The 17,153-nt window shown below is 48.7% G+C and overlaps 1 protein-coding gene across 1 annotated transcript in view; it reads right to left on the bottom strand.

Annotated features, from left to right (window-relative positions):
* ZC3H3 (zinc finger CCCH-type containing 3) overlaps positions 1-17,153 on the bottom strand; it is a 307,903-nt gene that overhangs the window by 110,079 nt on the left and 180,671 nt on the right. The window contains exon 5 of the mRNA XM_054984638.1: positions 8,028-8,221. Within this exon, the coding sequence (XP_054840613.1) occupies positions 8,028-8,221 (194 nt within the window). The remainder of the gene's footprint in view (positions 1-8,027; positions 8,222-17,153) is intronic.

Here is a 17,153-nt window from a genome sequence, read left to right as displayed (position 1 = left end):
CTAGAGCTCTTGATGCTCAGGACGTGGAAGAGGCTTCATTTTTCAAGCAAAACGCCTCCACAGCAGGATATTTTTATCATTATTGATAACAGTATAGTGAAAGCCCAGGAAAGCCTGATCTCGTCAGATCTCAGAAGCTAAACAGGGTCAGCCTTGGTTAGTAATTGGATGGGAGACCCACAGCAAAGACCACGGTTGCAGAGCCAGGCAATGGCAAACCACCTCCGTGAGTCTCTTGCCATGAAAACCCCACCAGGGGGTTGCCATAAGTCAACTATGACTTGAGGGCAGGACTTCGTTTTCAATAGTATAGTGAGTAGCATGTTTAAGTGTTCCAAGCACTTCACACATGTAATCTGGATCCAATCTTTAAAACAGCCTTGTAAGGCAAGGGAGAGTTATTACCCACCATGCTGCAGAAGGAGGGGGGGAGGCTTCTTTGCCAGCTCCCTTCCCAGGTGAGACAGACAAAATGTGCCTTTACCTGCCAAGAGGAAAGAAAGCTCAAACTTAGTATAGACTAAATGGAGACCAAAGTGTGTGCCCAAGAACAGGGTGAAACCTGGGGCAGTGAGAGAGCTGTGAGCCAAGAGGTCCTGGACAAGCTGCACGGTTTCAGCCTCAGCTCCCCCTCCCCTTCCTAAGCTGCAGGTAGCATTTTGGTAGCATCGCGGATAACAGCATAAGAGGCGGGCCACGGAGACCCAAATTCAAGTTCTCGGTTAAGCCACAAAGCTCCCCGGGTGCCTTAGTATCAGCGACTGCTCCAAGCCTAACGCACAGTGTAGCTGCGAGAGCAAGATATCATCAGCCCATATAAGCAGCCCTGAACTCCTTGGAGCAGCTCCGCCCTGGACACCTTTTTGTCTCCGCGGCTGTGTCACGGCTCAGTGCAACCCTGAAGCCGTTCCAGCCAGGGCTCCCTTCCTCGGCTCTGACATCTTCTCTGTGGGCACTCCATCAATAGGTTTTAGGAAGAACATTGGACCCGGAGCTCAGACTAAGAGCCAAGGATATAGCCCCATCTGTATTCCAAGACTCATCCCAAAGACCAGCGAGGACATTCTAAAGAAGAAGAGCATTCCTCTGAGCATGCACAGAGTTCTTCTCCCTCATGACTGAGTGGCCAACTGGGAAAAGGGAGAATGACTTGTGAGCGTACACAAGAAAAAGCCCTGGGGCTCAGCTTAGGCCTCGTTCTCCCAAAGTCGCTCTGTGTGCGTGTGAGGGGTGGTGGTCATAAGAGGCAATGCATTTCCATCCCAATAAAAAAACTTGGTTGGGCATAGAAAATAAGCCCCTTACAAGAAGAGTCCTAGCCCAGACTGCTCCTCCGTATGCACAGGGAATTACTACCCCCCCCCCCCATAGAAAGCATTTCATCATAAAAGCCCCCAACTGCAGCCTGAAGCAAGACAACCTGGACACAGCTTAACCGCCACATCTGTTCTTTGAAAGAACCAGGCCTTCAAAGTGAAGGCCAGGTTGGATCCATAGAAATACAGAAACATATAACTGAGAGCCAGTTTGGTGTAGTAGTTAAGAGCGCGGGACTCTAATCTGGAGAACCGGGTTTGATTCCCTACTCCTCCATTTGAAGCCAGCTGGGTGACCTTGGGTCAGTCACAGCTCTCTCAGAGCTCTCTCAGCCCCACCCACCTCACAGGGTGATATTGTTGTGGGGATAATAATCTGCTTTGTAATCTGCTCTGAGTGGGTGTTAAGTCATCCTGAAGGGCAGTATATAAATCAAATGTTGTTGTTGTCGTCGTTGTCATCGTCTTCATCAGAATGGATCCCAAGAGTCATCCAGTCCAGCCCCCTGCACAATGCAGGAAATTTACAGCTATTCCCCCTCACCTCGCCCAGTGACCCCTGCTCTATGCTCAGAGGAAGACAAAAATTCTCTAGGATCTCTGGTCAATCTGGCCGGGAGGAAAATCCCTTCCTGACCCCAAAGTGGTGATCGGCATGACCCTGGGCACGCAAGAAAGGGCCGCGAGAGCCCAGCACCGGCTCCTCCCTCCATGCCCCCTCCCTCTCTTGTCACACTGAGTCATCTCGCCCGCTTGGGCACCATTCCCATTGAAATGGCACAAGCCCTGTTTAGCGCACATTTTAATCAAGTTCGGGAGCTGGCAGAAAAGAACGTGTTCTTTTAGCTCTACCGGCCAACCCCTCTTTGCACTGAAGCACACCGTAAATAAAGCCACACAGCCACTCTGCTCCCACCCACCAAGTGAAAAGCACCCAGCGCAAATAGCTACTGTTCTTTGTGTTTGTGATAACAAGGTGGATTGTGGACAAGCTACAGGGAAACGGCTGGTTTCCCTCTCACTTACAGAGATGGATGACTTGCTAGATCAGTTCTGGCAGCCTCGTGATTGGCCACTGATATTGCAAAGGGTTGGGAGTCAGACGCAACCCCCGAGACCAAAATTCCTTCAGTTCAGCCAGCGGGCTGAAAGCAGGGGCTGGGGCTGGGGCTGGGGCTGGCTGGTGGGAGGAAATCAGGCTGGGCCCAGCTGTCCCTCAAGAGGACCTCTGGTGGAACCCCATCCAAGCCAGTTAAATCATTAACAGGCACATTGGTCAGTTCTGGAGAGTCGGTTATTTTTTGCTTATTTATTTACTTAATAGCTCGCCTTTCTTACTGAGATTCAAGGACTGGTTCATAGAACTAAAGAACTGCAGTCTAAAAGCCTCGTGCACAAAGAGAGGACATGTTAAGACACCTGGTCCCACTGATTAAACACTCAGAAGCACCTGAGGAGTTAGCCGTGTTAGTCTGTAGTTGCAAAATAGTAGAGTCCAGTAGCAACTTTAAGACTAACCAACTTTATTGTAGCACAAACTTTCGAGAGCCACAGCTCTCTTCATCAGATGCAACTTTATTGTAGCATAAGCTTTTGAGAACCACAGCTTCATCAGATGCAATAAAGTGGGTTAGTCTTAAGGGCGCTCCTGGACTCTTTACTATTTCAGAAGCATCTGACACACAGTCTCTGGCTTGAGCCTTGATGCCCATCCAACATTGCTGCTATGGCCTGCATTGGACTTCGCAAGGCTCTCTGTCGGTGGGTTGTGAGCCTCTCCTTTCAAACCTTTCCCTGCAAGTGATGCGGAGCTGCTGGCATTCTAACCGCACCCGCCCCCCCCCCCCCGGCCGCCGCCATTATGAAACGCCAATGCCAGAATTTGGACATTGGGGGCAGCAGCAAGCATAAGAGACTGGTCAGTCCAGTTTCTATGGCAAGTCCTCCGATCAGGTATCTTACTGGTTAAAGGCATGCCAAACTGGCCCAGCTTCCTGTTGGGCGAGAGGCGAGGCTGAGAGCTTCATCCTGGCTCTAAATTGAAGTCACGATAGAGGGAGACAAAATATTGACCCAGGGGATCCAGAGAGAGAGCACCATCACCCGGTGAAATTATAACCAGCCTCAGTTAAATGCCAAGCAATTAAGCTGTCAAGAGCATCTCCCATCTCTTTGCTAGCCCCAAATACACAGTGGCTGGAAAGCTCTCTCCCAAAAGAAACTTTTAAAGTGGTTATGCCCTAGCAGATTACACAAACAGGTGGAGATATCTTATAAAATAAGGGCTATAAGTGCTTCTCCCCCCCCCACCCCCCCAGGCACATTTAATATCATTTGTACTTGTATCGAATACAAGGTGATTCAGGCCCCCATAAGGCGACTGGGGCAGAGTTAATGCTCGGACTGGGTATGTTCCAGCTTCCCAAAGGACACAACTGGCCCCACAGGCAATTGCCCTCTTCTGAATAGGATAATCTGCTGGCACTCGAGATTCTACAGGCCATGGTTTTAAGGTTAGAGGTTTCTGGGTTAGTACAATGGTCTCAAGAGACACCAAGTAGGCACCACCAGCAATGCAAATGTTTCCAGAACCTTGTAAAGATGCTTAGCAGACGAATTATCAACAACACACAGTTTTCATAGCCTGCAATCAGCCACACAAACACTTCTCACGTATCAATTATATTCTTACTTTGCCTCTCCTGGCACTCGTTGGTCTCGTGACCAATTTTAAAAAAGATATTTGGGGGGGAGGGAACCCTCAAAATCTAAAAACAGCCAATCAAAGAAACATAAAATAGATCAACAAAATCTAATATTCAGCTGATCAAAGAGAATCACGGCATAATACTTATGCACCCTGTTTACTTATCTTAGTAAACAGATAACAACAACTGCACTTATATACTGCTCTGCTGGACGTTTTGCACCTTTGAGAGAAGGCCAGCAGAACAGCAAATGCCACACTTCTTAAAGAGTACAAGGGTGGCCTTACCAGACCAGATCAGGATCCATCTAGTTCACAACTTTTGTTCCCCCAGGGGCAGGCAAGATGCCCTCTGGGATGTTCCAGGCATGCTTCCTGCAGCCAGAAATCAGGAACCCTGCCTCAGTCCAAGGAGGCTCCACTTCATGCCTACATTCAAGCTGTTTAGCAGCTGATTCCCCAAAGGTTATCAGAAGTGGTGTACAACGTAAATTATATGTCATAATACATTAAGAGTCAATGCTATAAGCTTGGGACCAAAGTCTTTGAAGGACTGATTCCATATGTAGGGACCAGCTTGGGTGTGTCTGTGTATGCGCGTGCATGTGCACATGCACTGTAGGATCCTGATCTTTCAGAGGTTAGCTTAATGGGGATGCACCGAAAGCTCTACTTGGTTGCCATCCCAAGACTGTGGAATTCCCTCCGCCAGGCGATAAAAGTAGCCCCCTTCCTCGCAGACCTTCTGCAAGAGCTTCTTTATTCTGGAAGCCTTTGTTAGTTGTCCATGTCACGATGGTTCTGCTCAGGGCTTTAAGCCTAGATCTGTTTTTATAACTCTATGAATTTTATTGATGTTTTTAACCTTTGTTATGTTTTTTAGCTTAAGCAGCTTTGTGCATTTTATATGGAAAAACAGGAAATAACCTTTTATTTTAGAAAATATATAAGATCAGTTAAAAAGAAAAGCATGCTAAAACCATGCAAACCAACAGTCAAAGAGAGTTAAAACAATTTAACAGCAAAAGCAACTGTTAAAATAGTTTAACGCAAAATGCGTGCATGCTCCCAGGGCCGAAGACGTCACTTTGGGTCAGCTGGAACAAGGGGGGGAGTTTTTAAAAGTTTAAATCGCCCTTGGTGAAAATGGTCACATGGCTGGTGGCCCCGCCCCCTGATCTCCAGACAGAGGGGAGCAGAGGGCAATCTCAACTTCCCTCTGTCCGGAGATCAGGGGGCGGGGCCACCAGCCATGTGACCATTTTCAAGAAGTTTTGGAACTCTGTTCCACCACGTTCCAGCTGAGAAAAAGCCCCGAATACTGCTACTCCATTTGTAAAAACCATCTTTTGTAAAAGCCCAAACTGTATTCACGAGGGAAGGGGCAGTCACTTCCAATGCAGCAGCACTAGACAGAGCTGGATTTGTCCTGCCATTTCTTTCTGCCGGGAGAAAAGAGCTGTGAGATGCTGAAGCTTGCCTCTTCCTGCACCAGCCTTTAGTTGCTCTAACATCGGCATTAAATATCATATCAACTAGCTTGAGCCTGTGCGTTAGCGAGCGCACACAAGCTTACCTGCCAAAGATCCCCAGCTCAATCTATTTCCAATCTCTGTTTGAGGGGCTGGTCTTGAGCTATGAAACACTCAACAGCTAAATCAAGATACTCAAAGGGGCACCTGCTCCCGTATCACCCGGCCCAATCTCTACGCTCATCTTCAGAGGCTCTTTTCCAGGTGCCGGTCTCTTCAGGGCCTCTCCTTGGACGGCACACTCGCCTCTGAAAGGTTCGCCTTGTGTCCTCTCTATTAAGCCTTTTCTGGCCTTCAGAAAGACAGGTTGCAAGTGAATGCAACAAAACAAATCCAGTTAAAAGAGTTGCAGCAGGGCTGGGAAAGACCTTGGTACGCAGGGGCCAAATCAGAATGGAGAGTCCCGAGCTCAACAGCCCAGCAGCCTGACACGGAACAAGGCCGATCTGTGTTCAGCCGTCTCTGCCTTGCGCATGGAAAAGCTACACAGATTCAGAGACCAAATGCAGGCCAAGCCAGTGAGACGCTGAAAAGACTCTGAAATCCAAGGGCGAGGAGGGCCCAGGATCCTCAGGGAGGGAGATGTATTTTCAGCCTGCTGAGTGACCGTGCTCGCCCACAGCCCTCTCCCACCAGCAGGTGAAAAGGAAATAAGCCCGGTATGATAAACAAGAGAGGAGCTGGTCACACCTGGGGCCTGCTGATTATGGCATAATCAGATCGGAAATGCTTCGGCAAAGCTCCCAGAAAAAGAAAAAGCACCCCAATTTCCCACCAGAAGAGGAGAAAGGAGGCTCTGGGATCGACTGTTGTCCAAATTAACTCTGAAGAAAAATCAATCTGCATCTAATTTCCTCGTCACCTCCACTTCCTCAAAAAACAACTTAAATGAGACCAGAGAATAGATTTTAAAAAACCCCAAAGCAAATAAAATATTTAACAGGAACATGCGGAGCCAAAACTGCTGCTAAACAAGACCATAAAGAAGGGGATTAGAAAGAGCCTTCAATGGACACAAACACGCAGTCAGCAGAAGGCCTGAAAAGGGGCTGGAGAAGTTTTCAAAACCTTGGCCAGAAATCGGGAGCCCCCCAAAAGGCAACATCTCAACAAAGCCTAAGCAGCTCTCGATTTCCTCCTCAGCTGCTCCGCTCGGCTCCCCCCCAGCCGCCCCCAATTGCTGGTAAAAGGCGTGAGAGAGGAAATTGAGAGTGAGAAATTAGGGGCAAGCCGGGGAAGGGAGAGGAGCAGCGAGAAATGCTTACGGCACCTCATCTCAGCAGGTGAAGAGGGTGGAGATTTAGCTTAAACCATGGATTAACTCGCTGGGCGCTGCAGATGGAAAATTAAAAAGTGTGCAGATAATAGTGGAGACGGGGATGTAGGGGGAGGTCAGGGGGGGCCGCGAAGTTGATGAAACATCTTTTCCAGGTAATCTGTCTCCCAAGAGCATTAAAAAAGAAACCTGGTGGAGAATTCAAGAAGGAAACTGGAGGCAGGTTGCTTGCTTATTTTTTTTTTTAAGTCCAGAAAGAGACAGGGACTGACCTCTTAATTTATTGGGAAATTGTCCTGTAGGTCATTGCCTTGAAGGGCCACAGGAGCAAACCAAGCGGAGCCCCAGCAGCTCTGGCAGTGCTTGGACTTCACTGCTACACCGCTTGGACCTCACCAGTGGCGACACTGACAACGGGCGCACGTTTCCTTGATGTCTCCTCCTGCACCACCGCCAGCCAGGCTAATGTGAAGAGCGACATGCAAAGAATAATCTAAACGGAACCACAAAGGCACAGCTGGGAGACCAGCTCTCCAAGAGTCAGAACACATGAGACAAAATACCTAGATTCAACTCGTGTTCTCTTACCTAAAGGTTTGCCGGGAAGTGTAGGCGTCCTTGCAGCTTAAAGTTTAGCATTTACAGTGCAGGCGTCCTTGCAGCTTAAAGTTTAGCACTTACAGTGCAGGCGTCCTTGCAGCTTAAAGTTTAGCACTTACAGTGCAGGCGTCCTTGCAGCTTAAAGTTTAGCATTTACAGAGCAGCGAGGAGGGAAGTGCAGGCGTGGGGTGCCTTTCCTCCCACTCTCAAGGTGCATCACGGCATTTTCCCTTCCCCTCACCCGGCCTGGCCCTGCAGAGCGACGCCTGGCTGCACTGGGAGACTTTAAGCTGCAAGGACCCCCGCACATCCCCCTCTGCTGCTCTGTAAATGCTAAACTTTAAGCTGCAAGGACACCTGCACTTCTCCCTGCTGCTCTGTAAATGCTAAACTTTAAGCTACAAGGACGCCTACACTTCCCGACAAACCTTTAGGTAAGAGAACACGAGTTGAACCTAGGTATTTTATCTCATGTGTTTCGACTGCAAGTGGATGGGAGGCGACCCTTAACTTCAGAGTCCTGCCGTGCCAAGCAAGAACGCTGGACGCGCTGCCTTCAGAAGTGCAAACCAACATAAAACTGCCCCCGGACTTACCTGCTCGGGCATGGATCTTGCTGGCTGGTTCACCGCCCCTGGCCGGAGAGCTGGAGGTTTTGGCGAGCTTGTTTGCTGACACCCTGTACATGACCCCTCCGATACAACGCAGGCCTTTGCTCCTCCATTGGTGCTGCAGAACCTGGGACTTGCTCCCTGGGGGTGACTGACGGGTACGGTTTAGTACCAGAGATCTGCAATGACAAAGAACCACAGTCGTTCACAGCCAGACAAGCTATTTTGGGACTCAACAAGCATGTCAGACTGAACAACGTCTATAGGTCGGTAGGGGCATGATTCCAATTTGTTATTGTTATCCTGAAAACTCACCCGCTTGATTTCTGACGATTCCAGCAGTTCTTATGGTTACTCCAACAGGCCCCGAAAACAGCTACCTAGCATCACATTCGCTGTCTAACGTGTATTTCAAAGCAAAGCAAAGCATACCGCAGTAATCAAAATACATTATAGGAATGGAACAAAGTCATAGATACGTTCTTGTTCTGCATAGTCGATTGCAATTCAAAGAACCAGGTTTTAAAAAGAAGTGAACGGTTTTGTGCAGAAATGGGGAAATTTATTATTTACTTACTTCATTTATACACTTCATTTATCTCCAATTGGGACTCAGGCTGCTTACCTCATTCTCCTCTCCTCCATTTTATTCTTACAACAACCCTGTGAAGTAGGTTAGGCCGAGAGTTTGTGACTGACCCAAGGTCAGCCAGCAAGACTGGAAGAATGGGGATTTAACCTGGGTCTCCCAGAACCACGCCAACCACGACACCACACTGGCTCCAACCCCCCTCCTCCCCTCCCCCTGAGAAAAGTCTGGCCAAGTTGCAAAAGTCGTGCGCTAGCACGTTTCCCGAGAATTGTATGGGGGCTACTACCTGGCCTAACCAAGTCGTGCAAGGTGCATGGAGGCTGTTACTCAGCCCAAGCAAGTTGTACAGCAATACGCCGCCTGGTGGCCATTACTGCACCTGGATAAGTTGTGCAAATGGCATGGTAGCAAGTTGCCTGATAGTTGCTGCCGGGCCTGACCCTGGTGAGACTTCCTTCCGGGACAGGAGGAAGGTGAACAAGGGTAGACTGGCAGGAAAAAGAAGCCTTGGAAAGCCCACCCTTTGTCAGGTTCTGATTGTGTTTAAGCCAAAGAGACTCCATTTTAATCCTGTCTGTATGTTAAGTGTTTCTTTTGCAGGTGGCAGGCCTTCCGCTGGAGGCTTACAGAGAGAAGAGGAATGTTATGTCTACATATATCTGCTTTTCCAACACCCTTGAGAAACTTTCACTTTCTCACCCTCGGGCCGATTGTTTTGAGAACTGAGGGGGAGGATGGGGCCTGCAGGGAACTGCTATTCTGCACCTCAGCTTTTGCCTGGCATTCGTAACAATTTTCAAGCTCAGCCAAGATCCTTGGGTCTTGGAATATGTACTTCTAATGGTTGTTTATCTTCAGTAAAGCCTTTTGAAATCGATGGACTTTTGTCTCATTGCAAGGGGTAGTCTGAGTTGCAACTTTTAGCAAGCCACAGTCTGACACCCTTCCGGCCTTTTACGGCCAGAACCAAGGTTTGAACGTTGGCAACCTGCATCAGGGTCACTGAGACTTCAGAGGGCATCCATTTCTTCAACGTTTGGGATGTTAGATTTTTCTGCAAACTTGAGACTTTTCTCAGGTTTGTAGGCAGAGCTGTCTTGGCTACTGATGGCTCCAATCTCTGGATTTAAATATTCATACAAGGGGCCATGTTGAGAGTTAGACGTAGTGATAGGTCCCCTTGAGTTCAAAGTGACAAGGAGGGATTTAACCTGGCTCTGCCAGATTCTCGTCCAGCACAACAACCACTACACTACACTGGCTCACGGCTGGCTCTCAACTGCTCTGGAGGGCTCCAAGTTGGATGGAGGAGGGCTTTTTCCTGTTTCACTTCTCAATGCTCAGAACAGGAAGAGCCCTTAAAAGCGGGCAGGTACCCAGAGGCAGACTTGCCTCCCACGCTGCTGGTGCTCTAGCTGCTTTGGAGAGCATCCGGCTGCAGTCTGGCAGGCCAACAGGAGGCAGTCTGGGAACTACCGATGGAAGGAAGGCGCAAAACCAGACCGGGAATCAGTCTGAGGAGGAAGGCTTGCAAAGAAAGATCCGTCTCGTCCCAATATGGGGGGCTCACTGAAGCCCATCTGGGGCACAAACTGGACCAAAGTGGCAGTGCGGGGGGTGGGTGGAGCTTTCTTCCACACAGTCAGTCCACGTGTTCTTCCGCCTTAGAACTACCTGTTCCAACAGGCAGCTGCTATTCAAGGTCTTTCCTCTCCTTGTCCTAAAAGGTGATACGTAGCATGCTGGCGCGTAAAAGGGTTCCTTATATAAGTCAGCCTGGTATTCTGGCTTAGTGGTACAGCTCGTGCTTTGCTCGCATGAAGTCCTCCTGAGCTTAATCCTGCAAGACTCGAGTCCAGTGACGCCTTAAAGACCAACATGTCCCAGGGTATAAACTTTCGAGAGTCAAAGCTCCCTTCTGGCTGCCGGGGTTAAATAGTAAAGCCCAAGACTCCCTACCCATTACACACATTAACAGCTTTAGCAAAACCAAGGAAAGGCCAACTGTCCTTTTCATGATTCAATCTGCATTTTTGCAAACTTACATTTCACCCTGTCCTTCCTGCATTTCATGGCCCCTTGGCCGCTGCCGACTGATTGTCTACGCCTTCTACACCTCTTTCATAAAAGGCCCGCCTACTTTTATTTATGCCATTTAGCAGCCTATCAGGAGCGGCTGAATGGCATTTCTGTGCTCTAGCTCACAAAACTTGCAAAGGAATAAAAGTTTGATTAGTCTTAAGGGTTTAGGGTTGCCAAGCTCCAGGTGGGGCCTGGAGATTCCCCCAGAATTACAACTGATCTCCAGACTACGGAGCTCAATTCCCCTGGAGGAAATGACGGCTTTGGAGGGTAGACTCTATGGCATTACACCCTCCTCCTCAAACCCAGCCCCTCTCAAGGTCCTCCTCCAAAATCTCCAAGAATTTCCCAACCCAGAGGTTGCAACGCTATAAAGGTTCCATGACCCTGACCCGGAGAGCCCCATCGCGTCAGATCTCAGAAGCTAAGCAGGGTCAGCCTTGGTTAGTAATTGGATGGGAGACCTCCAGCGAAGACCAGGGTCATGGAGGCAGGCAATGGCAAACCACCTCTCTTAGTCTCTTGCCATGAAAACCCCACCAGGGGTCGCCATAAGCCAGCCATGACTTGACGGCACTCTCCACCACAAAAGGTTCTGTGAGACTCCCCTCGATTAGGCGGCCGTTGGCGAGCCCCTGAGTTCATGACAGGGGAGCGATAGCTCTGCTTCCCTCAGCAGCCAGAGGAGAACATCAAGGGATTACCGACAAAAGAAGAATTGATAGAGAAAATCTTAAGAGATGGCAGAACTGGACACATTGACAGAATTAATAAAAGGGGGGGGGAACTTGATGGGAAACAAAACTGGATCCTGCTCTATAGATGGGTTGAACAGAAGTATAACATAGGGACACAACTGTATGTTAGCAAAACACAATTAAATGAAGGAAGAAAGGGAAAAAAGTACTAGAATTAAAGAAAGTAGACTTACAGTGATAATAGCTTAGTGAAAAATAATATAACTATGATGGAATTTGTAGAGACGAAATGAAATGCATGGTATGTATCATGTAACCAAAAAAATGTAAGATTTTTGATTAACTCTGCTATCAGAATAAGCTGGAACTAAAAATTAATTTTTTTAAAAAAGGAGAACATCAAGGGAAAGAAACAACAGACCCCCCCCCCACCTGTGTGCCACCTGCCCACCCTAGAAGCTATGAACAAGTTCTCAGCAGCCATAAGGCCTAGAAACTTCTCTCTTTTTTTCACACCGTGTTCTCTATGGGCATTAGAGCATCCCAGCCTGTTACGAAAGCTAGGGCTGCACGTGTCACACTTCCAAATTCTGCACGCTTGCCATGACATGAAGGCCATTCCAACCAAATCAAATCTCCTCCAATATCAGCCGTCTTAACTATTTAGCGCTAATCCAAACAGTAATTTGTTTATGCAAATGAGATATCTAATTTTGAATTAGTACAAAACTGTTCATAATGCTATTAACGGAAAGCACGCAGCATTTACTGAAGAATGGGTGGAAATTAGGGGGCTGCTCTCCTATCAGCAGAACGCAAGCCCCGGGAGCATTACCTTTCAATGGAAATGTGTGGTGAAGAAAAAGGGAATTGTAAAATGTAATCATTACATTTATTAGTGCTTAGCCGTGACAAGTTTATTCTAATATGGTTGTTGCCATTGGCTACCAGCTGTGATGTATGGGTGCCTGAGAGTTTCCACAGATGCAGAGAGAAGAAACTTGGAAAAAAAATTGCAAGCGAGAGAGAATCAAGGGAAGGCAGCCGGACATCACCATTCAAACAGGCATTTCGATCAAGCAGCTGATCTGAGCCGGAGAAACGGAGGCTTCCCTGGGATGCCAATGCCATGGAGGAAAGAAGACTGAAGACAAAGACACAAAAGATCGGTCCGTTCGGCCAGCCAGGAAGGCTCATCGGACCCTCTGCTGGTCAAGACTGAGACACGCAGAAAAAAGTTTTGCTTTGACAATGACACAGGGGCGGCCACGTTAGTCTGCCGCAGTCAGAATATCAAACAATCTCACGGCACCTTAAAGACTAACACGATTATTGCGGCATCAGCTGTCGTGCAAGTGGCCTGTGGCTCATGAAAACTTCAGCCAACGGCACGCTTGTTAGTCTTTCAGGTGCCACAGGACTTCCACAGGGCACAGGAAGTCACAGCCAAAGAAGGCACCTCCCCCCCCCCTTCGGAAAGGAAGGCAGGGCTGCCGGCTGCCCTCGTCCCCTCTCTAACCCCAGCCGTGCAGGTTTCCTGGGGACATCTGAATTGGAAAATTTTCTAATTCGAATTTAAATATTCAAATATTGTTAGCAAAAGAATAAAAATGCCCCCTACTAGCCTGGACTATGTAAAAGGTTTGTCCACACTTCATATCCCAACATTTAACCCCTGCAACGTAACTGATTTGCAGCAGAACAACTATAGATAAGCAGACTATGTTTACGTATGCAAGGCAGGTATCTTTTCCCAGTATCGGAAATCTTTCCGGAGTATTTTGTGCCCTGGGAAATTTTCTGCCCCACATCACGGTAGAAGATGAGCCTCTCGCCCTACGATCTGTTGAGGAGAGGCCTGCTTCACGCCCCTGCGAGGCTCGGGGTACTTCTGGAAGCAGCCCAGGAAGGTCCCTCGGGCAACGCTTTAGGAGCTGTAGACTCTCTCCTGTTTCCTCGTTTCATTTTAAGGTACGTTCTCGAAACTGACATTGCTTTTGCTAGTTTTACTGCTTTTTACGGGCTGGAATTTTAGACACTGCACACCATCCTGTGGCAGAAATTCAGTTCTTCAACGGCAACCATATAACAGCAACCATATTCATACACACGTTACTGCCACCGTTGCTGCCAGCAGCAATGCCTTCCCCAAGGCCCTTCTGTGCATAAATGGCTTTGAGATGTTCAGGAGCACACGGTGATGTTTTGCAAAACACCACAAGAAGGCCATGCAGCTTCCCAAAGGGGCATATGCGTGAACACACATGCTCACGTGCACGCTCAATTTCTTTGCCAAGGGAACTGCGCTCCGAATGCTTTCTGCTTCTGCTTGTGTTACCGATCACAGTTTTATTAGTTCCATCTTTTATTTAGATCCCTGCGCTCAGCATTTCCCAAAGAAAGACTCACGAAAGCAAGCCACCCCACAAGGTGGTTGCAGCAGTCACTTCCACTGGCCTAAAACATGCTATGGAGTCCAGCTCAACTCCTTCACCGCCTGTTCCACCAGGGATGCAAGCCCATGTAGCCCAGCATCCTGTTTCCAACGCTGGCCAGCCAGCGGCTTCCAGGATGGCCAGGAGCCGCAACCTGCTCTGTCCCCAAGGAAATGGAAGCTGCTCTCCCTCTCTCTAAGGGGAGCAGCTCCAGTGCTTCTTAGGAAAGGGGGGACATGCAGCTTTAAGCGGGCGCCTCACAGGCTCATCCTTCACACCCTCTCCTGTAATGCTGCAACTTCTCCAAACTGAATGTGACCAGACACAGCAGGGATCTGGGAGGCCCAGGCAGAGAGTGCCTCTCCCCCACACATCTCCCTTCCCACCCACTAGTGTGTCCCCCCACACACACACCAGCCTGGGCGTTCTCCCCCTGCCCGCTTGCCAGCTTCCCTACTTGTCTGCATGCCATTTCCCTGACGATGCTGCGCAGTGCTCGTGGCGGAGGGCACAGCTGCTGTGCAACGCATGGTGCTGAGCTTTCCCATGATTCCAGGTGGCAGCACGCTTGCATGTCAGAGGGCAGGGGGGGTGGGGGGGTTAGGGTGGGCAGTGAGGGGCGGTGGAACCTGACAGCTCACCCACCCCAGGGTTGGCTGATGCTGACCCTGATGCGCGGCAGAAGCGTGAGCCATATGTTTACTGCACAGGACTAGTCTTGCCATCCTGTACCTGACACTTGCATACACACGGTCAAAGGTTCAGCACTCCAAAACTAACTAGTTGCTTCTTTTTAATCCCTGGGAATTCTCTGGCACCTTTCTTTACGTGGTCCTTTGAAATGCTTCTTTCCTCTCCATCAAACAGTCGGTTTCAACTGTCTCCCTTGAGACTTGGGCAATTGGATCGACCTCTTTCCCAGCTATTCTCTTGCCTAGTTTCCTGATCTCACAATATTTAAGGCCTTTGTTTAGATACTGACACTATCCCAGTCCTGCCCGGAGAAAGTGATGAAATCCAGCACATCAAAGTATCCCTTTCCTAGGGAGGAAAGGCAGCAAGGGGCCGCCAGGCTTGCCGACCTGCCTGGCTAACATCATGAGCTGTGATGCGACCAGCAAGCAAGCACTACTTTTCGAAAATGCTATAGGTTACATGCTGTCTTCTCTAAATGTACGACTCAAAGCAATTTAAAGGTTAAAAAAATTAAAAGATTAGGATTCATTCATTCATTTAATTAATTAAAAATGTCTATATATATATGTCCATTTTCTCTAAGAAGCGTGAGATGGCTTACAAAACATTTGCACCAGGCAATTACAATTAACTTTAAAGTTATCAGAAACTAAAAATTCTAACCAGAACGAACACACAAGCCACAATCCAAAATTAAGAGCCCTGCCACAACAGAAATCTGCCCTGTGCAAAGGAGCCGGTTTGCAACAATTCTTAAAAATTATCGCTCAGTGGAACCAAAAAAGGCCCTTACCCAGACCAAAGAGGATAAAACCGGGAAAGGGGGAAATTTAGCAAGCAGGAGCCAGTGGGAAGAGTTCAGTGGGCAGAGGGAGACTAAGATATGTACAAATCTGTATGGCCAGCTACGATGTTATTTTATGTTACTCTTTGTTTGAATCTATATTAGCATTTATTGTATTTACTTATTTAGTTCCTTTACACCCTGCTTTTCTCCCCAATGGGGTCCTCCCAAAGCAGTTTTCATAGTTCTGCTTTCCTCTAATTTATCCCCACAACAACCCTGTGAGGTAGGGGTAGGCTGAGAGTCTGTGCCTAGCCCAAGGTCACCTACAGTGGTTATGCCAGAGTGGGGATTCGAACCTTCCGGGGGAAGGTTCCGGAGTGGAGATTCGAACCTGGGCCTTCCAGATCCTACTCTAACCACTACTCTACGCTGGCAGGGCTCTCTCTCCTCCCCCCATTTTAGACCCACTCGCGCACTAAACTTTGTCATCTTATTTGCTTTGGTTTTAAGTAGTGTAGGTTAGGCTGTTTTGGCCACAAGCCAGAAATCTGTAGGAAGAATTTCATGGAAGGCCGAGGTCACATGGCAGGATGAGCTGTGCGATACTAAACACAGCCCAGGCCTCCCAAATCCGTCTAAGCCCATTGACTTCAGAGGACTGCAAAGACTAGAACTCTGTTTAGGACTGCACTGTAGCGACAGTTTTTTATAAAGGCTTACTATTCCCCCGGCAACTGGCAGGAAATTGCCAGTGCTTCTTGCTGCCACTCAGCTGGCTGGTGGGGTGGGGGGCACAGCCCGTACTGCCACTTCCCAAGATTTCCCAGCTCCACACACTCCGCTTCCTTCCTGCCCTCTGGCCCTCTGGGGTAACTTTCCTGCTGAAAGAAGTGTGCATATCTGGCTCTTCGCCTCCTGTGCGGCAGCGAAGATACGGAGAATCCAGCAAAGTCACTGCCGTGCTCCGCCGTATTAATCTCTGCTATCGACATGGTACGAGAAAGCTGCTTGGAAAGGTGTGGAAGTTTACCCCCTACGCTGGAAGCAAATTGCACGGAAGCCCGTTGGTGAAGTGAAAGTAGCCTCTGACAGGGAACTAGGCAATTCTCAGCTGGATTTAAAACACATACACCCCTTTGCCACATCCTCTCAGCTGGAACAGAAATGCTTAAAGCACATTAATCTAAGTGGAAAACACTTGTGGTCCCCAGCTCAGCTTTTCTGGCAAGTAACTGGGTTAATTTAGCAGATCGAGAAGCACTGAGCTGTGCTCCAAACCGCTCAGGGCACAATCTTTTCCAGGCTACACGTTCCTCATCATGTTAAGTGAGGGGGAGGATGACGGTTTAAACAATGGGAAGGGGGGGCAGCTTGAGTTGAACAGTATATGAAATAATCATCTTCTGAAATCCGATGCGAAACAGGACAACTGTTGCAGGTCCTCCATTTTTTTCTTAAACCAAAGCTTCTAGTCCTCATTATAGTACAGAGAAAACGGTAGCAAACAAACAAGATCCGGTAAGCGCTCCAGCATTCAATGCTTCTGGGTCCCATTAACCTCTTCCCTGTGGCTTCTAACGGCAGGAAAAATGTCTCAGATCACATCCGGGTTAGATGAGTGTAATGCTGTCGACATGCGGCTGCCTCAGAAAGCAGTTCGGAAAACCCAACCGGTCTAACATGCAGCAGCCAGGGTATTGTCAGGAGCTGCTTGCTCCTGTGCCAATTCTTTAAGGCCCTAGATGAGCAGTGGGTGCTGAAGGACCGCTGCCCCCTGTGCTGTCCAGCCCACCAGTTAGGATCCTCCTTCTCCAGCCCGGC

This window comes from Eublepharis macularius, chromosome 7 (genome assembly GCF_028583425.1).
Source record: "Eublepharis macularius isolate TG4126 chromosome 7, MPM_Emac_v1.0, whole genome shotgun sequence".
Lineage (NCBI taxonomy): Eukaryota > Metazoa > Chordata > Lepidosauria > Squamata > Eublepharidae > Eublepharis > Eublepharis macularius.
The sequence above is the reverse complement of the archived record's forward strand: the minus strand, read 5'-3'. Positions and strand labels throughout refer to the sequence as shown.